The 19,798-nt window shown below is 63.2% G+C and overlaps 1 protein-coding gene across 8 annotated transcripts; it reads right to left on the reverse strand.

The window, feature by feature from the left end:
- Positions 1-4,372: 4,372 nt before the first annotated feature.
- GCGR (glucagon receptor) lies at positions 4,373-11,976 on the reverse strand. Of its 8 annotated transcripts, none has more exons than XM_021066445.2 (14): positions 11,741-11,976; positions 8,329-8,469; positions 8,148-8,250; positions 7,394-7,501; positions 7,176-7,297; positions 6,982-7,088; positions 6,758-6,914; positions 6,512-6,671; positions 6,379-6,439; positions 6,105-6,174; positions 5,725-5,813; positions 5,444-5,582; positions 5,305-5,346; positions 4,373-4,956 (listed from the first exon to the last, which is right to left on the reverse strand). In XM_021066445.2, the coding sequence occupies exons 1-14, from the start codon at positions 11,798-11,800 to the stop codon at positions 4,735-4,737; spliced, it is 1,581 nt and encodes a 526-aa protein (XP_020922104.2). In that variant the 5' UTR covers positions 11,801-11,976; the 3' UTR covers positions 4,373-4,734. The 8 variants fall into 8 exon arrangements, with proteins under 8 accessions (XP_020922104.2, XP_084839441.1, XP_084839444.1 ...); XM_084983315.1 differs by having other exon boundaries at positions 8,100-8,250; XM_084983318.1 differs by having other exon boundaries at positions 7,176-7,292; positions 11,741-11,854.
- Between the last annotated feature and the right edge of the window lie 7,822 nt (positions 11,977-19,798).

The following is a 19,798-nucleotide window of genomic DNA, read 5'->3' on the forward strand; positions in this document are numbered from 1 at the left end:
GCACAGGCCCTCCACCCTGTGTGTCCTGGAGCAGGTAGGACCGGATGGTGGCTTCCAGCAGAGAGCCTGTGAGAGGGAGCCCCACCCCCTCAGACCCATTGCTGAGTCTCCAGTTGGGGGTTCGTACCTGCCCTGTGGGTGGCCGTTTCCTGCTCGGGCCTGTGGCCCGCTGTGGCCTTGAGGATGCACTTGACAGATCGCTCAGCCCCAAGGCTTCAGGGGGCCTGGGCGTCCGCATTCTGGTGGTTGCAGGCACGGCCTTGCCCTGGGGCATTTCTCAGAGCTCCCCCAACTCAGTTTCGCCTGTAAAGGGACGGGTGGGCTGTGGTGGCTCTAAGACCTCGTCGGAAGCGGAGCTAGGCCCCCTGGCAGCACGTGGGGAGTGTCTGCTGTCTTGCTATGTCAGTTAAAAATCAACTTTGCGCCAAGCCCTCCTGTGGGGTGGAAGGTGGGCCTGAGGCCACACTAGGCCCCAGCGTCTGGTCTCCCCGCAGCCATACCCCGGGCCTCACCCCCTAGGCTGGTCCTCCTGCGCCTGTACCGCGTCCCTGGGTGGCTGGACGCCCTGCAAGGCCTGCTCCTTCCTGCTGTCCTGGCCCAGCTTAGATGGAGGCCCCGGGCCTGGGGTCTTTGCTGAGAACACCTCGGAGGTGGGGGGGTGGATCACAGGCCGTGCTGGGTCTGGGGGTGAGACGCGGAGCGGGGCGGCCCCCAGGGCAGAGGGGAGGCGGGGAGCGTCCTGGTAGCAGGTCCACACCATTGTCTGCTTGCGTTCAGTGCCGACAGCATGGGGGCGGGGGGCAGATTGTGGTTCTCTGATCCTACATGTGTGGCGAGCTCCTGTGGGAGACTGACCTTTGAATGGCAAACTTTTATTTTTTTAAGGCCACCCCTGGGGCCTAGGGAAGTTCCCAGGTTAGGGGTCTAGTTGTAGCTGCAGGTGAAACCTCCACCACAGCCACAGCCACCCCAGACCCGAGTCACATCTGCAACCTATGCCAGAGCCTGTGGCAACGCCAGATCCTTAACCCACTGAGCGAGTCTGGGGATTGAACCTGCGTCGTCATGGCTGCTGGCTGGGCTCATTACCCCTGAGCCACAGGGGAACTCTCTATGTTGGGTTCTTAACCTGTTGAGCCAGAGTGGGAACTCCGTAGGCTTTTCTCTTTATCAAAGTTTGAATTTAGTGAATCCTGAGCATGAGCTCTGAGCATGTGCGTGTGTGGTGAGCGTGAACAGCTCCCCGATGTGGTCTAATGCTCAGTCCCTCGCACCTTGTGTCTAAAAGAGCACTTTCCACGTGGCTTCTAGCCCATCGGTCACGTCTGCCTGCCGTGAGCCTCACCCCGTTCTTGCTCCCAGCGCCTCCTCCCAGGTTCCCCTCCGCTTGTGGCTGAGGACCCCCTTGGATGCTTGGGGGTGGAGTCCCCAGATGCTGGTTTCGGCTGGCTGCCTCCTGTGTCCACAGGTTCCTCTGTCCCCTGTGTTCTGTAAACTGAGGTGAGGTGTGGCGGCTCAGTGGGGTTCACTGGAGGAGACTTTGGCTGGAAAGGGGTTGCTCCGGCTGCTGTGATGAGAATCGGCGGCAGGGTTCAGGGTGGAAGTGGGGAGACCTGTTAGGAGCGCTGCCTCGGTGACTCAGGGGAGGAAGAAGCTGCACGCGGGGACAGGGAAGGAGCTCGGGGACACGCACCGTGGGAAGCAGAGTCCAGGCCTTGCATCTGGGAGACCAGGGGGTCAGAACCACAGAGTGGACGTAATCGGAGTGTCGACGACCTTTTCAGGTTGATGGAGGAGGCTGGAGGCGGACCCACACTCCCCGGGGGTGGCCCTGCCGTCTGAGAGGGGCAGGAAGCAGGAGAGGGCGCAGAGCCAGGGCGGGACAGGACCCCGAGCTGAGGGCCGCCAGCGTGTCCAGGGGGCGGCCCGGGCAGCTCGGCGTTCGGCCGGTTGCAGCCCTCGGCCTTACCACTTTGGGCTTTTCTGCTAATTCTATTTCTGAACTGTTAGTTTTGGGGTTTTGTTGTTTTTTGCTTTTTAGGGCCGCACCTGTGGCATATGGAGGTTCCCAGGCTGGGGGTCGAATCGGGGCTGCAGCCGCCGGCCTCCACCACGGCCACAGCCATGCCAGATCCGAGCCACATCTGCGACCTGCACCACAGCTCATGGCAGCGCCGGATCCCTGACCCACGGAGCGAGGCCAGGGATGGAACCCGCAACCTTATGGTTCCCCGTCGGATGCGTTTCCGCTGCGCCTCTGCGGGAACGCCTGTCCTGTTGGGTCCTGACGCTGCTCTCACCCCCTTCCTCCCAGCCCTGCCCCCCGCGGGCGCCTCTCGCTCATGTCTGGTTCCGCCGAGCTGGGGATTTACTCTGATGACTGCGTATCTGGAGCTGAGCCGCGGGGTGACTTGGGGTCACTTTTCCTTTTCTGCCCAACGTCTTGTTTTCCTGGGTTCGTCGTCGTCCTGCTCTCTTACCTGCGCGGGTGTCTGTGCGCCGGACCCTGAGCTCCCCGCGGGGCGTCCAGTCACTTGGATGCCCTTAGGGTGTCTCTCCGTGAACTGCCCTGCTCCAGACTCCCTCCCACCGGTGACCCGCCCTGCCTGGCACACAGCTGCCATCTGGGGGATGCCCCGCCCTCCTAGTTTTGACCCCTGTTTGCTGTAGTCCGTGTTTTCCTCTTTCTTGGTCCCCAGGCTCACTTGTGTAGCATGCGTGTGCACGCGCGCGCGCACACACACACACACACACACAGCGGCTCCCACGCATTCTTTTGGGGAAGGGCCTGCGACCAGGACCAGGGTGGAGGTGGGGAGGGCAGTGGAGGTGGGTGCTGGGCCCTGTGTTAGAAAGCGGATTCCCCCACCCGTACCCCTTCCACCCCACCTGCAGCGCTGCCTGCTCAGAGCCTGTGCAGATTGGCTGGGTGAGTCCAGCCCTGCCGGGCCGCCACCCACCACCACCCCTGGCTGCACCGGCCAGCTCCAGTTCCCTGGGGACAGGCACAGGGTGCAGGAGGACAAGGGCAGAGGGAGTCAGGGTGGGGGGGGGCTGTCAGGAGGCCCCGCGACGATCGGCCCCAGCAGCCACCACCTCTGAGCTCAGCTGGCGTGAAGGAGAACTGGTGCTCTCCCTGTGCTAGCTCGTGCCCACAAGGCTTCTGGGCACGCAGGGCTGGCAGGGGTGCCGCTGTGGGCAGGGCTCAGAGAAGCGGCAGGGCCTGAGGGGCCTGGGGGCTTGAAGCCTCAGTTCGCGGCCTCTGGTGCCACCAGCTTCACTGCCGGCCTGCCCTGCAGCCCCCACCGGTAGTAACCTCACACCCTCCTGAGCCACAGGGGAGCCCAGGCCATCCTGAGTCACCTCCCTCCTGCTTCCCTCGCCACCTGTCCGGGTATCTGCAGTGCGTGGCCAGGGCCCCTCAGGAGGGCCCCGCTGCTGGGCAGGCGAGTAATTCTATTTACCTTTCCCGAGAGGCCTCCTGTCCTTTCATTTGCTCCAATTAGCCCAGCTCCGCCTGAGCGGCTCCAGCCCACGTGTCCAGGCGGGGACTGTGGACACCCCCTCCCCCAGGGGCACCCACCGGCTCCTCGGAACAGGGACACTGGGCTGGCTTGGGCTGGCTTGGTCGGTGTGTGCTTTTGGCTCCAGGGGCCCCTCCCTCCTTTGAAGCACCCCCTCTCCTGCCCCTCCACACTGCCCCTCCCAGGCATCTTGGGGGGTCGGGGGATGCCCTAGTGCGGTGAGCACAGCGTCACACCCCACTCCTGCGCCTGCCTCTCCCTCTGCATCAGACACACTGCACCCCAGGAGCAGCGTGGACGCGTCCTGCGTCCAGCACCCGGGGCCTCCCTGGTGTGCATCAGCCCTCACTGCCTGCCAAGCAGGGTGCCCACCCACATGGCAGACGGCTGCCCTTCCACAGCCCCTGGTGCAGCCAGGGCTGCAGGGACCTGTGCGGTGACCGCATCGAGCTGAGCAGAGGTCTTGGGAAACCGCAGTCGGAGGGTTGTCGTCTGGGGCCCCTCTCTTTCCGCTTTGGGCGGCCACATGGCCCGTGCTGGGGTGAAGCAAAGGCCAGTAGAGGACCCCAGCTCTGGGTTGTCTAGCAAGGAGCCGGGGTTGTTCGCGTGGGGTTGGTGGGGCTGTGATGTCGGTGGCCTCTCTGGCCATCCATCGTCCTCCTGCCCCTCTGCTGGCGGACAGTGACCCTCGGGCGCTTGGAGACTAAGTGGAGACGGTCCACTCTGGCCCGGGGCGGGGGCGAGCCCACCTGAACTGGGCTGGAGGGAGGCCAGAACCTTCTCTGGTGGGGTAGGCGTGGGCTGGTGGCCGCCTCTGGCCGTCACGCGTACCTTCACATGCTCAGGGCTTCCAGCTCCAACACGCCTGTACAATGGGGCGGCCTGGACGGAGAGGCCCCAGACGGAGCCCACGGTGCGGCCCGTCCAGGGCCCCAGCCCTCCGCCCAGCTCTCCGCCCCGCGTGTGCACAGAGCTCTTTATTGTCCGACTCAAGTTTCCCCTAACTCAGGCGCGCGTTCACGGGACAGCTTCCTGTCCCCACCGCTGGGCACAGAGCAGGTGCTCTCAGACCACCACACCAGGGACACATGGGTAGTGGGGCACTGTCTGGCTCCCATGCCTCCAGCCTCTGTTGGGCACCAGTTCGGGATTGTTTGGCAACATGCTCTTTGGGCACCAGAGTCCAGCCCCGGCTGGAGTTGCAGCGGCTTCAGAAGGGGTTCTCGGCCACTCCAGGGAGGCCGCTGGCCAAGTGGGTCTCTGCAGAGGGCTCCTGGCTGGTGCCATTGCTGCTGCCACCCGTCGAGAGCAGCAGCTTCTCGCTGGGGGGACCGCTGGGGGGCCGGGCCGAGTGGCTGCCAACGCGGTGCGCCTTCTGCAACGCTTTGCCCTCGCGCCAGCGGTGCCAGCGCCGCAGCAGCTCTGCCTGCACCTGGGGTGGGCGGGCAGGTCACCCTCCAGCACCCCCAACCTCCCGGCCATGAAGGGCCATGTGGCGCCCTGGGTGTGGAGCCAGGCGGGCTCTGTCGTGATGGAACGCTGGGGTCTGAGGACCCCCTCACTCTCAGGTGCACTCCCTGAGGACAGGCTCAGGCCGACCCATCTCAGCAGGCCTGACGCCTAGCGCCTTGGCAGCTGAGCCCAGTAGGTGCAGGCGGATGCAAAGGGCTTGCGCCCCTGCGGGGAGGAGGGCGGACGGACGGAGGCATCTACACCACCCCCTGCCCTGACCCCAGCGCGGGTTCCCCTGACCCCAGCGCGGGTCCCAGCCCCGACCTACCTCCTTGTTGAGGAAACAGTAGAGAACCGCCACCAGCAGGCCCTGGAGAGAGGGCGGGGGGTGGGGGGTGGGGGGGGGTGGTCAGGGCCGTCCCAGTCCAGGGGGCGGGGGCGGGGGCGGGGGCGGGCGGGCCAGGCACCTGGAAGGAGCTGAGGAAGAGGTCAAAGAAGAGCTTGGCGGAGCGCAGGGCGCCCTGGGCGTGCTCGTCCGTCACGAAGGCAAACACCACCTCGTGGACCCCCAGCAGCGGGATGAGCGTCAGCGTGGACCTGGCCAGCCTGCGGGGAGCGGAGCCTGAGGCGCCCGGCCCCGGCCCCCCCCCAGGCGCTCCGCCCTCACCCGCGCCTGCCCCGCCTCTGCCCTGCCTCTGCCCCCGCGGTGTCCGGGTCTGCAGGCTGCCTGCCCACCCCCAGCACCCACCGGAATTTGTAGTCAGTGCAGCGCATCTGATGGGCTCGCAGCTTGGCCACCAGCACGTGGAGGACGCGGATGAAGATGGAGAAGTTGATCTGCACGTGGGGACACAGAAGAGCCCGGCCCCAGCCTGTCCCTCTGCGAGGTGGGTCTGCCGCCAGCCCCGCCCTGGCTCCCGGGGCCCTGGGGCTGCGGGTGCCCAGCCAGGGATGGGTGCCGGCCAGTGTCCTGGCGGAGTGCCAGGCCTCCCTCCCTCTCCACTCAGGCAGGGTGCTGTCTGTCTCCTCAGGCTGCTGCAGGCCAGCGAGGAAGGAAGGGGCTGGGCGGCCAACTGCAGCAGCCTCTGAGCCCTCCCTGCGCTGCCAGCGCGTGGCTGGTCCCCTCACCAGGATGGCCAGGAAGACGGGGAAGCGCAGGATCCACCAGAAGCCCATGTTGTCATTGCTGGTCCAGCACCTGCGGGCACGGCCGGCTCGTGTCCCAGCAGCCCCCCAGCTCCCCCCGCCCCATTCCTTGGTGTCCAATGGGTGCCTCAGGAAATGAAGAGAGAAGGTCACGAGGGACCGCCCCCAAGGGCGACGGGCCAGGGACCCCAGCCCTCTCCTGCAGAGCTGCAAGGCCACGCCCCACAGCCCCCCTGCCCCGTTGGCTCATACTCACTGGATGTTCTCAAACAGACACTTGACCACCGCCCAGGGGATGACGAATAGCATGGGGGCACCTGCGGGGGAGAACAGCCGTGGGCCCGGGGCCCGGGGCCCGCCCGCCCCCCGCCCACCACCAGCCCACTCACCCCAGCCGATGGCCAAGTAGAGGGGGAAGCAGCTCCTCTCGGGGATGGTGGCCTGGCGCAGCAGGCTGTGCAGGTACACGCCCTCCACCAGCAGCCAGCAGTAGTTGGCCACGACGCCGTACTGCATGAACACCGCGGCCACCCGGCAGCCGGCCACCGCCTGGCCATGGGGGCAGCGTGAGCGCGAGCCTCCGAGCCACCTGCCACCGGGGTGTGGGGCCGAGGGGCTGGAGCCGGGTGGCTCACCTCGTCACTCAGCCAGATGCTCACGCTGAGGTCGTCCCCAAGCCGCTGGCTGTAGCGGGTCTTGAGGAGCGCGTCGAGGGCCAGCACGGAGCTGGCCCTGAGCACGAAGGACGCAAGCAGGTTCGCGTGGATGTAGTTTCGGGTGCAGTGCAGCTTGCTGCGGGGACAGGGCGTCAGTGTCTGCCCGCCAGGGCCCCCCTGGGCGCGCAGGGCACAGGGCGTACCTGAGGCCCAGCAGGATGGCCAGGGCCAGGAGCAGGGCTGCGAGGGACAGGGAGTAGCCGGCCGTGTACATCGCCTGGAAGCTGCTGTACATCTCAGCCACCTCCCTCTGCAAACAGCGGGGGCCAGTCATCAGGCCGGGGGAGGCCCACCGCGCCCCTCCCTGCCGGCCCCGCCGCACCCGCCGTGGGCTGACCTGGACCCCAAGCTCCTCGTCGTCCACCTGGCACTGGGAGGCGTTGCGCCACGGCTGCCCCCGCGGCCCACGCACCCACTGCCCATCGGGCCCACACCGTTTGAAGACGAGCCGGTGCTGCACTGGGCGGGACGGGGCGGGGAGCAGGCTCCGGTCAGCACCCTGCTCCCGGGCTGGGCGCCCCCGTTTGTCTGACCCCCACACCCCGCCGTGGCTACCTTTGTGGTACCAGGGCAGGTACCAGGGGCAGGAGATGTTGGCCGTGGTGTTGGGAGGGGTGTCGGGCCAGCAGGAGTACTTGTCGAAGGTTCTATTACAGACCAGCTCTGCACGGGGCGGGGGGGGGGGGGGGGGCTGCTCCTCAGCAGGCCCGGCCAGCACGGCCTCCCGCCGCCCGCTCGCCCCCTGCCTCCCGGCACGGCTGCCCATCTCATCTTCCCCGGACACCCCTGTCCTGCCTGGTCCTGCGCTCCAGCTCCGCCCAGCCACCTCGGACGCCCCTATGGGGTCTCCCCCAGGCCTCCCCTCTTCCAAGGGCCCTTCTAGCAGCACTTGTGTCTCTGGAGGCTGAACCCCAATACTGTTGGCTCCCTCCTGGGCCCAGCCTCAGCCCCCCTCCCTCGCCCAGACAACGGCTCTGCTTCCGGGCCGCTCCCCCTGCCCCAGCGGGATCTTCAGAGCTTGCGGGGAACACTGCACTCCATGGGTCTGAGCCTCGCTGGAGAAGGGCCCCCTGTCCCCCTCGCCAGGCCCCGTGCCCTCTGCCCACCCTGCTGGAGCCGGCGCCCCGCGGGGCCCGATCCACGCGCACGAAGGGGAGCATCACGAAGCACTGCGGCGCTGGGGCAGGTCTACCGTTTTTGGAACATCCTGGCCTGCGTCCCCGGGCTGGTCACTAGCCTCTCTGTGGCTCTGGTTCCTCACCTGTGAATGGGGGGTGGGTGGGGGGCGCCCAGGGCAGGCAGGGCTCACCGGTGGGCGGGGGCAGCAGGCTCAGGTTGCGGAGACACTGGTCGCCGTAGAGCTTCCACTTCTGGAAGAGGAAGTCCATCGCCTGCGCGGCGGGGGCCTGTGGCTGGGCGGATAGACCGGGTCAGCACGGGGGTGCGGTGGGGGCACAGGCAGGCCGGAGGGGGGTGGCGGCAGAGCTCACCTGGCAGGCCAGCAGCAGCAGCAGGAGGAGGTGGGGGTGGCGCAGCCGGGCGGGGGGCATGCCTCCGGGCAGCTGCCCCCCACATCTGGCTGGGGTTGAGTGCTGGGCAGAGAGGTCCTCGTGGCGCACGCATGCCTCGGGCTGCCGAGTATCAGGGCGGCAGAGTTTGGCAGGGACCCCCAGGAGCGAAGAGGCCCACGGGTCCACCTTGTGACAGCGGGGTGACCCGCTCCCCGCAAATCACCCCGCTGAGCCTCTGAATCCTACTGACAAAGCGCGCGCTCGGAGGGAGGGGACACCAGAAGGAGTCAGCCGGCTGATGGCAGGTTGGGGGTCCCGGCCAGGGTCCTGGGGGCTGAGCCATCTCCCCTACTCAGATGGCCTGCGGCCCTCCCCTCTGTGCTAGCTAGGCGACCTGGTCCCAAAGCTGCCGGGGGGAGCCGTCTCCTGCCTCCCACCTCCTCCCTCCCCTATTCTTAGCCCCTGGGAAAGTCAGCTTGGCAGGCGGGGGCAGGGTGCCATCCAGCACTTGGTCCCCAGGGGCATGCTTCTCAGGGTGGCCCAGGCCAGCTCCCAACCTTGCCAGGGGCCAGGGGTGCCAAGCATAGGCTTAGGGTGGTTCCTGTTACATGCCTGCCCCTTTGCCCAGGACTGGGGGGTCTGGGTGTTCCCCTGTCCCCTCTCAAGGCTCAGGCCAGGCTTCCTGGGTCCCCTGGACCACAGCAGGCGGGCAGCTGCAGCGCATTCCTCTGAATTACCCTGCTGGCTGCCAGGGCCAGACGCAGACCCTAAGGGGAAGCAGCCCTTAGGAAGTTGGGGGACAAAGGACAGCCTGAGGGGCCCGGTCTGCCCTGCCCACCCGGGCCATGGAGCAGCGAGCCCAGTTGCTGGAGGAGGCGAGGTGGGGGCAGGCTCAGGGGGATGGGGCAGCGGCGATGGCTAGAGGCTCCAGGGGCGGGGGGGGGGCAGAGAGTGACAAGGGCCAGCTGGGATGGTGGGGACAGTGGAGAGGCAGACGGGGGATATGGGGAGGAAGGACACTGCCCGATAAGCTGTCCCCTGCCCAGAGGCCCTGAGGGGAGGGTGAAGCCTCAGGGACAGCCCAGTGAAGAGCTCCAAGGAAAATGTCACCCTCAGAGCCCAGCTGAGGCGTGGAGGCCAGGGCAAGCCTGGCTGGGCCTCGGCTTTCCCGCCTGCAAAGTAGGGGTTCACCTTGTCCACCTCCTAGGGCTGCCAGGGGAACCCCGTGCGCAGTGCGGGCGGGTCACAGCCAGGGCAGTCTGCCCTCCAGCTGGGGATCCCTTCGGCTGGGGGCCACAGAGGGCAGGGCCGGGGGAGGGGAGGGGGCTGCCCTGGGGCCCTCACCGCCTCTCTCCCGTGGCAGCCAGGGCGGAGGGGGGTGGGTCTCCACGGCCCTTACCCCACCTCTGATCTGGCAGGTGTCCTGGGAAGCCTCAGCGCCTACAGGGCACAGGCTGGTAGCCGGCTCAAGGCCCCCTTGCCCCCGGGCCCCTAGGGGTCAGGACATCAGCACCTGCCCCCAACGCCAGAGGGGGAGGGTGACCCCCCCCCTCCCAAATCTCTGACAGAAACACGAGAAGAGGCAGAAGTGGGCAAGGGCCCCATGCCTTTCAGGGGAGTTTGGGCAAGGAGAATTCTAGCCACTTCTCCGGATGGGGGCGGGTAGAGCGTGGGGGTGGAGAGACTTTCACTGCGCAGGACCGAGGCTCTGGGGGCTCTGCCCGGGCACCCAGCTGTGAGGCTGGCCCCACAGAAGAGGGTGACATCACGGGACCCAGCTCTGGTCCTGGGCAAATACTTGAACTTCTCAGAGCCTGTTTCCCCACTTCCCTGCCTCCCCTTCGCCAAGCCAGGAGGGCTTTGCCGCTCGAAGGGAAGGACATATTATCACGTCCAGGCCCCCTCCCTACCAAGGGGGACACTGCAACCCCACAGGCGGCGGTGGCGGCAGCCAGCCCAGGGATAAATATTTGTGGAGTGATGGAAAGGCTGGGACCCGGAGGAGCAGGTGCTGCTCCAAGCTTCCCACTGACCACGGCCTCAGAGCCACCGCTTTCCACCTTAGTACCCTCCTGGCACAACAGCCATGGGGGTGGGTACTACAGGCCAGGGACAAGCCTGCTCCCTGCACGGACCTGGGGGGACCCTGCTTGGACCCGGAGGGACCCAGCCGGCTCCCTGCACCGACCTGGAGGCTGGGTTCCCTCTCCAGCCCCGGACAGCACCCGCCCAGCACTGAGGGCCAGCTTTCCCCCAGCCCCAGTCCACCCCCTCCCTTCTTTCCCAGCCCCCCTCCCCTGTGGATTCACTCCTCCTGCCCACCCCCACCCCCACCCCTGCTGCCACTGGCTGGGCTCACACACGTTCTGCCCCCTGCTAGGCAGAGCCGCACCACTCCTGGGTGCTGAGAGCCCAGCCCTTTTCTGTGTCCCCTGAGGACGCTCTGGAACTCTGCAACCTGCAGCTGGGGGAGGGGCCCCAGGATGGGTGGATGGCCCAGTGGCTGGAAGAGGTGGGCGCTGGTCAGCCCAGCGCCTCCCAGGAACTGGATGGGTGGGGTTGAGGCCTGGCAGATTCTGATGGGTATGGGGGAGGGGTGTTTGTGAAACCAGAGCAAGTGGTGGAAGGTCATGGCCCCAGGGCGGGAGCAGGGGCCACAGGCTGTTGACAAACCTTCATTTCTGTGTCTTCCCCCAACTCCGTTGGGGCAGGGCAGGCCTGGATGTGGGCCAGAGTGCTGCTCCCCCACCAACCCTCATCCGCCAGCACAGAAAAGCCAAAAAGAGCCCGGGGCCAGGACCTGGGAGGATGCGGGCGCCCAGATCTCAAGGAGTCAGTGGATTCCTGGTGGGGGCAGGAGACCTGTGGCCCAGACCGGGGAGGGGGCGGGGGGCAGGCAGCATAGAATCAGGAGCAGGTGGGGCAGTGACCTGCCCTCTCTGCAGGTCCGAGTGACAGGTGTGGGCCGCTCGGAAGAACGGACCAGGCTGGGTGCTGACGCCCCTCGGCCCCTTGGGGGAAACCTCGCCAGGACACTGCTGGCGCGCTTTGGGGAGCAGGAGGGAGCGGGCTGCCCAGTGCGACCCCTACCCCGCGGCGCCCCTGGGGGTGCCTCTGCGGTTCTGTGTATGCGCCGGGGTAGGGGAACGGGGTGCTAGATGGAGGAGAAGGGAGCGGACAGGGGCAGCAGGACCGAGCGCCCGGCGGCCCCGGGCACCCCGACCCCGTGCCCAGGGGCAGAGGACGGGGAAGCGGCCAGACCCATATCCCTCCCGAACGTGCGGGGCCAGGGTGACGGTCCGAGCCGGAAGGGCGCATCCTGGGGGTGGGAACCGGGTGTCGGATCGGAATGAGGACGGCGACAATCGGGTCCTCGGGGCCGCCCGCTTACTCTTAGGAGTCGGCGCCGGCCGGTCCCGCGCTCCCGCCTTCGGCCCGCGGCCGGGAACATGCCCTCGGTGTCCGGCCCAAGGGCTCGCCGCGCGCGGCTCCGGTCGCTCAGCGCCCCCCGCCGTCTTCCGCGCGCTCGGGCCGGGGGCTGGCGGCCGCCCGTCTCCGCGGCGCTGCCGGATCAGGGTCGGCGCCAGCTCCGCGCCCGCGCCCCGCGCCAGCAGCGCGCAAACTTTCCGGCAGCGACGCTGGGCCGCCGCGGAGGGGGCGGGGGCGGGGCGGGGGCGGCCCCGGGGCGCGGGGCGGGGTGGGGGGGGAGCGGCGCCCCGGAGCCGCAGCCCGCGCCCCCGCGCCCGCTCCTGCCTCGCAGCCTCCTTCCCGCCCGGCCGGCCCCCCGGCCCCGCAACCCAGAGCTCGCTCGGCAGCTCTCCCCGGGGGACCCCGGACGGCGCACTGCAGCTCCCGGCGGGGACAGGAGCCCTGGATGGACAGGTGGGGGGGACAGGTGAGGGGGGCAGGGTGGGGGCTGTGCCTCGGCGCGCCTTCGTCTCGCTCCCTCCGCCTTCTCTGGGCCCCGCGCCGCTTCTTTCCCCGGTGCTGCACTGAATCCTGGAAGGACTGATTCCCTACTTAACCCCGCACCGTGGCTCCTGGGTGACCCGTCCACCGCGTCCAGAGCAGGCTGGACTGGAGTGGGGAGCCCAGGCCAGGCAGGGAGGGCGGCCCCTGGGCTGCCCCTTTAAGCCCAGGTGTCCCGCGTCGTCTCCCTTGAGCCCCCTCCAGCATCGTTCATCCGGCACCCCGCAGAGCCCGACCCCCTACCACCTCCACTGCAGGTCGTGCTGCAAGGGGGGCGCCCTGCTCCTTCCACTCCCGCTCCTTCCCAGACTCCTGCCCCCAGACCCATCCTCGCGAGCCCTCCTCTGCCCACCTCCCCTCATGCCCGAAGCCAGCATCTCAACCGCTGCTTGAGGACCAAGGCCCTTGCACTTCCTCTCCTGCCACCCCTACCCCCCCCCCACGTCTCTTGCTCAGCCTCCAGTGACCTCAGGGTCACCAGACTCCGTGGATACTTGGGGGCCTCATCTTTTCTGGCCTTTCAATATCCGGCGACTTTTTTCTGGAAAGTTCTCCCATGGCTGTGGCTTCCAGGCTGGCACTCCCACTCCTCTGTGCACTGCCCTCTGCTTTCCCTTGAAGAGTCCCCAGGGTTCCACGCGGGTCTCCTGGTGTGCCCCGGCCACGTGCCCAGGGCCCCAGCGGAGCCCCAGCCCCTCAAGCCCCTCCCATCTCTCGGATGCACTTCTTCTGCCCACGCGCCTGCTGGACACCTGGTCCTAAGGTCGCCAGTCCATCACCAGACCCCGACTCTCCCTCTGGGCCACCCTTCCGCCGTCAACCACGGTCCGGCCGCCGTCACGCTGGAATGTCCTCCCTACCCGCCTGTTGGATGCTGACCTTTGTCTTTGGGGCCCTTCTCCCGGCTCTACTTCTGTTTCAGGGGACCTTGGAACCCGTCCAGGGCTCCCCCACCCTCCAGCCCCCAGAGCAGAGGGTGGTCCTGTGCCCTGAGACGCCCTCTGGCAGCTGCCGCTTAGTAACTTGACCTCCGCGTTCCTGCCCTGCTGCTGTCTGAAGGCTCAGGAGGCGGGCAGTCCTGGGGATGCCCTCGAGACCCTCATTCTTACGTGCCCACCTGAAACCCTGCCCCCACAGCTGCTTATCTGTTGTGGTTCAGGCACCGGCCAGAAGGCAAAGGTCAGAGGCAAAGGTCAGAGCGTCTGGCTCTGCTTGCACAGGTGCTGGGGGTGGGGGTAGCTTTCTGACACTGGTGCCCAGGGACCCTCGTCCTCCACCCTCCTCTCCCCTCCCCTCGCACCCTTCTTTTGTTTGTTTGTTTGTTTTTTGTCTTCTTAGGATCATGCCTGTGGCATATGGAGGTTCCCAGGCTAGGGGTCTAATCGGAGTGGTAGCCTCCGGCCTACGCCACAGCCACAGCAGTGCGGGATCTGAGCCTCGTCTGCGACCTACACCACAGCTCACAGCAACCCCAGATCCTTAACCCACTGAGCAAGGCCAGGGATCGAACCCAAAACCTCATGGTTCCTAGTCGGATTCGTTCACCACTGCGCCATGACGGAACTCCTCTCCTCGCGCCCTTCTTCCAGCTCGCCTCCCACCTCTCTAGGGCAGGGCACCCGAGTGGGCAGCACAGATCTGGGTAGGTGCCCCCTACTCTCTCCCCAAGCTTGTGACCTTGGGATCTTGCTGTGATCTTGGCCAGCTTCAGCCTGTGGGGGGGGGAATGGGCCTGCTCTGGGTGGCTGGGGGGCTCCAGGGAGAAGCCGCAGGTTCTCGCTGGAAGGGGGGCAGATCTGAGCCGCTGGGAAGCTCCTCCCGGCTGTGTGATCTTCAGGGAGGCCCTTCCCTCTCTGGACCTTTGCTGAGGCTGTTCCAGCAGTTGGGGAAGCGCTAGATGGCCTGCGCTGGGCTCCAGCAGGAAGACATGGGAAGGGGTAAATATGAAATGCGGGGAGGCGGGCCCACGAAGTGTGGACATAGCGGGGAGCAGAGGGGTAGGGGGAGGAGACAGATGGGCGGGGGGGGCTTCTCCCTGGGCTGGGCCGCCTCTGTGTACGTAATTGTAACTGAATTCACAAGACCTAAAAATGCCTCAGCCAGGAATGAAGGGGGCTGGGTCTTGGCACAGTGCATGAAGGCCTGGGGACTGAGGAAGGGTCCTGTCCACCACAGAGTCCCCAGGGGTCCCCGTGGGGGTGGGACGCCGGAGGTGTGCTGGCTCCCATGCTCCAGGGCAGGCCTGGGTGGGGGCTGCCCTCCGCCGCTGCGGACATGCCACCTCTGTGCCCAGTGATCTGAGAGCACAGCAGCAGAGCTCAGTGTGGCCAAGTGTTAGGAGCTGGTACTGTCCCCAGGGCCTGGTGACTGCCTGCCTGCCGGGGAGAACTGGACACCCCCTTCGGGTCCTTGGGCGGGGAGGAGTGGGGGGGGGAGATTGTAAGTGACCGAGGCAGAAACCCAGGGCAGAGCGACCCTGGAGTTGGGAGGGGGCGTCAGGGCCCAGAAAGTATGGCGCCGCAGGAAAGGAGGCAGAGGGAAGAGGCGTGTCCCCCGCCAGAGCCGCTCTTGGCATCACGAGTTGTTTTCTTCCAGATCTTTCCAGTGTGCATTAATACGTTGCCTTTGATGGTGTTTTGTATCCAGCTTGTCCCAGTGCTACTGGTACCACAAGCCCCTCCTCATCTTTTAGGGAAGCATCAGTGAGCGGTCCTCTAAGCGCTGTGGTACCTGGGCCCTTCGTAGTCTACTGCGTGGTTCTGTGGGCCTTACTCAACCATCCACGGGCTGCAGGAATCAAAAAGGAGACCAGCCCAAAGTCCTGGCAACTGGGCACTGAGCTGCATCCGGGTTCCTCACTCGGACGTATGTGAGAGCCCAGGACCTAAGGGAAAAGAGGGCGCTGCGGGAAGCAGAGCTAATGCGGGGGCCAGAAGAAAACGCCAGAAATGCTTTCACTGCAATGATCACCCTCAGACAGGAAAAGCCAAGACAGCTGGCACAGGGCGCGTTGGAAAACGGGGAACGAGAAAGAGCCCTGGGAGGGCCTGCCGTGGCACGGGGGGTTAGGAATCCCACTGCAGAGACTCGGGCTCCACCCCCCAGCCCAGCTCAGTGGGTTAAAGGATCTGGCGTGGCTGCAGCTACAGTCGGGATTCAGTCCCTGGCTGAGGAATTTCCACAGACCGCAGATGTGGCCATAAAATTAAAAGAGAGAGAGAGAGAGCCCTTGCGAATTAAAAATATAATAACTGAAAACTTAAAATTTTAATGAAAGCATGGAGTTCCCGTCGTGGCGCAGTGGTTAACGAATCCGACTAGGAACCATGAGGTTGCGGGTTCGGTCCCTGCCCTTGCTCAGTGGGTTAGCGATCCGGCGTTGCCCTGAGCTGTGGTGTAGGTTGCAGATGCGGCTCGGATCCCGCATTGCTGTGGCTCTCGCGTAGGCCGGTGGCTACAGCTCTGATTCAACCCCTAGCCTGGGAACCTCCATATGCCGCGGGAGCGGCCCAAGAAATAGCAACAACAACAAAAGACAAAAAAAAAAAAAAAAATTTAATGAAAGCATCAGAAGAGTGAGTTGGGTGCATCAGAAGAAAGAACAAAAATCTGAGTGAAAGAGGCGTTCCCGTCGTGGTGCAGCAGAAATGAATCACACGAGGAACCATGAGGTTGCAGGTTCGATCCCTGGCCTCAATCAGTGGGTTGAGGATCCGGTGTTGCCATGAGCTGAGGTGTAGGTTGCAGACGCGGCTCGGATCTGGCGTTGCTGTGGCTGTGGTGTAGACCGGCGGCTGCAGCTCTGATCGACCCCTAGCCTGGGAACCTCCATATGCTTCGGGTGCGGCCCTGAAAAGACCCCCCTCCCAAAAAAAAAACTGAGCGAAAGAAACTAGGAAAGAAGATGAGAGACAGTGGAGGATCCGTGTGGAAGGTCTCGCATTTGAGGGACAACGTTTCCAAAGAGAGGCGCGAAGGAGGGGACGCGGGGCTCTCCTCCCAGGGTCTCTGCAGGGCAAAGGCCGCCCGGCGTCCCCACCGTGAATGCTGCTCACAAATAACGACTCACCCCCCCCCACTGCATCGCCGAGAAATTTCAAAGTCATCAGAATAAAGAGAAGCTGTCGAAAGAGAAAAGGGTGAAGGTGCAGCTCCTGAGACAGGCACCACTCAGCGTGGCATCAGATGTGTCGCCAGCGGCGGAGCGAGCCAGGTCCCCGGGGCCGGGCTTTCTCACCGCCTGAGCTCTCTCCCGGTCCTCCATCCTCCACGTTCTTTCAGTGATGTGAGCGCAAAATAAGGACATTTCCAGACACCTGAGGACTCGGCTTACTCCCCAGGGGACCGGCTCGATCAAGAAGACATTGAGGCTGGGAGTTCCCTGGTGGCTCAGTGGGTTAAGGATCCCGCATTGTCACGGCTGTGGCACAGGTTTGATCTCTGGCCTGGGAACCTGCACATGCCATGGGTGTGGCCAAAAATTTGGCTTTGTAAAAATTGCGTATACATTTCGGTAGAGGTCCTTTACCAGAACCCTGCTTTGTAAATACTCTCTCCCCTTCCACGGCTTGCTCTCCTGCTTTCTTACTTGTCTTTCAGAGAGCTGAGGTCTTCGCTTTGATGGAGTCCAGCGGTCCCACTTTTCTTTCATGACTTGAGCTTTTTGTGCCTCGCCTTCTTCCTGGTCGAAGGCGGCCCAGACTTTCTCCCACGTCTTCTCATCTAGTTTTTCTGTTTTTTCGTTTGTTTCTTTGTTTTTGCTTTTGAGGGCCACACCTGCGGCATATGGAGGTTCCCAGGCTAGGGGTCGCATCGGAGCGGTAGCCCCCAGCCTGCACCACAGCCGCAGCAATGCGGGATCCTTACTGCCCTGGGTGAGGCCAGGGATCCAACCTGCATCCTTATGGATTCTAGTTGGATTCTTAACTCCCTGAACCACAATGGGAACTTTGAGAAAGATCATGTTAACTGAATCTTCCCACTCATGAACAAAGTGCATCTCTTCATTTATTTGTTTGTTTGTTTGTTTTTCTGGCTGCACCCATGGCATGCTGAAGTTCTCCGGCCAGGGATTGAACCTGAGCCACAATGGTGACAACTCCAGATTCTTAACCTGCTGAGCCACCAGGGAACTCCTGAGAATTTTTTTAGAAAGTCGTGAATGGGGGTTCCTTTTTGTTCATCAGGGTAAGGGCGTGACATAGCATCTATGAGGATGTGGGCTCGATCCCTAGCCTCGCTCAGTGGGTTAAGGATCTGGTGTTGCAGCAAGCTGGTCACAGATGTAGCTCAGATCCAGTGTGGCTGTGGCTGTGGCTGTGGCCAGCAGCTCCAGCTCCCATTCAACCCCTAGCCTGGGAATTTCTATTTGTCACAGGTGTGGCCTTAAAAGGAGAAAAATTGGGAGTTCCTTTTGTGGCTCAGCGGTAACGAACCTGACGAGTATCCATGAAGATTCGGGTTCAATCCCTGGCCTCGCTCAGTGGATTAAGAATCCAGCATTGCTGTGAGCTGTGGTGTAGGCTGCAACTACAGCTCTGATTCTAGCCCTAGCCTGCGAACTTCCACATGCTGTGGGTGCAGCCCTAAAAAAAAAAAAAAAAAAAAGGAAGAAAGAAAGAGAAAACAATTAAATTAAAATTAAAAAAATCTGGAGTTCCCATTGTGATGCAGTGGAAATGAATCCCACTAGTATCCATGAGTATGTGGGTTTGATCCCTGGCCTCCCTCAGTGGGTTGGGGATCCGGCACCGCCGTGAGCCATGGTGTCGGCCAGCATCTGTGCCTCCGATTCAACCCCTAGCCTGGGAACCTCCATATGCCGCAGGTGCGGCCCTAAGAAAAAGCCAAAAAAAAAAAAATTAAATCGCAAATGGGTGTTGAATTGTATCAGGTGCGTTTCTTTTTATAAGGTGATCTTTCGATTTGTCTTTCCCAGTCTGTTGCCGTGGTGAGGTCCACTGATTTTCTAGTGATGTATCTTTTTTTTTTTAATTTTTTAAAATTTTTATTTATTTTTTTATTTTCCCACTGTACAGCAAGGGGGTCAGGTTATCCTTACATGTATACATTGCAATTACAGTTTTTCCCCCACTCTTTCTTCTGTTGCAACATGAGTATCTAGACAAAGTTCTCAATGCTATTCAGCAGGATCTCCTTGTAAATCTATTCTAGGTTGTGTCTGATAAGCCCAAGCTCCCGATCCCTCCCTGATTTTCAGATGTACTAACTCTGCATCCCTGGGACACATGTCATGAAATATTATCCTTTTTATTTCTGGGTTAGAGTTGCTAAAATTTAGAAAAAATTGTTGGAGGAAGCTCGTGTTACAGTGTTGCGTTACTTTCAGGGGCACAGCAAAGCGATTCAGTTATGTGCACCGATGTGCTCCCGTTTCAGTAAGGAGTTTTGCATCTGTGTTCATTAAGGATGTTAGTGTGTAATTTTATTTCCTCATATAATAAAATTGTCTGGCTTTGGGATCAGGATGATACTGGCCTCACAAAATGAGCTGGGAAATAGCCCTTCCTCTTCTGTTTTCTGGAAGTCTGTGTAGAATTGGTCTTATTACTTCCTTAGGTGTTGATAGAATTCACTGGCGAGGCCTCTGGGCCTGGTGCTGGCTTTTAACCAAATGTTTCATTTCTTCAATAGACATGGTGCTTTTTTCCAGACACTGCCCCATGGCTATTGAAAATTATCGTGCCACTAGCAGGATTTAAGAGGATTTTCCTGTTGCTACACCGCTAGGTTCTGTTTCGTTGTCGATTGTCTGCAGAGTTTGTTTGTTTTTGCTTTTTTAGAGCCGCACCCACGGCACACAGAGGTTCCCAGGCTAGGGGTTGAATCGGAGCTGTAGCCGCCGGCCTGCGCCAGAGCCACAACAACACCGGATCCGAGTTGGGTCTGCGACCTACACCACAGCTCATGGCAACGCCAGATCCTTCACCCACTGAGCGAGGCCAGGGATCGGACCCGCAACCTCATGGTTCCTAGTCAGGTTCATTTCCGCTGCGCCACACCGGGAACTCCCCTGCAGGGTTTTTTTATGCACACCTGCGGCATATGGTTGTGGGCCAGGGATTGAATCCAAGCCTCAGCTTCAGCAATGCCGATCCTTTAACCCGCTGTGCCAGGCCAGGGATCAAACGCGCACCTCTGCAGTGACCCAAGCCACTGCAGTAGGGTTCTTAACCCACTGCGCCACAGTGGGAACTCCCAGAGTATTTCCTCGAAGTCAAGCAGAAAGTGCTGGGTGGCCGCCCAGATGAAATGAGTCTTCGGGCGGGGGTGGGGCCTCCTGCTGGGGCGGCTGCAGGCCAGGCCCTCCTCTCCAGGCCTCAGCTGGGTCCACTTCTGCCAGAGACAGGGATTTAAAACACCCGCAGGGGCCCTCTCCGTCATGCAAATACGTAGCCAAGGCCTCCGGGAACCAGCTGCTGGCACCCACACTGGCACCCTCCCTGGCACCCTGGCCTGA

Source organism: Sus scrofa, chromosome 12 (assembly GCF_054392235.1).
Source record: "Sus scrofa isolate SSC_HxYL_T2T_F1_AM1 chromosome 12, Sscrofa_HxYL_maternal_Yorkshire_Landrace_v2.0, whole genome shotgun sequence".
NCBI classification, from domain to species: domain Eukaryota; kingdom Metazoa; phylum Chordata; class Mammalia; order Artiodactyla; family Suidae; genus Sus; species Sus scrofa.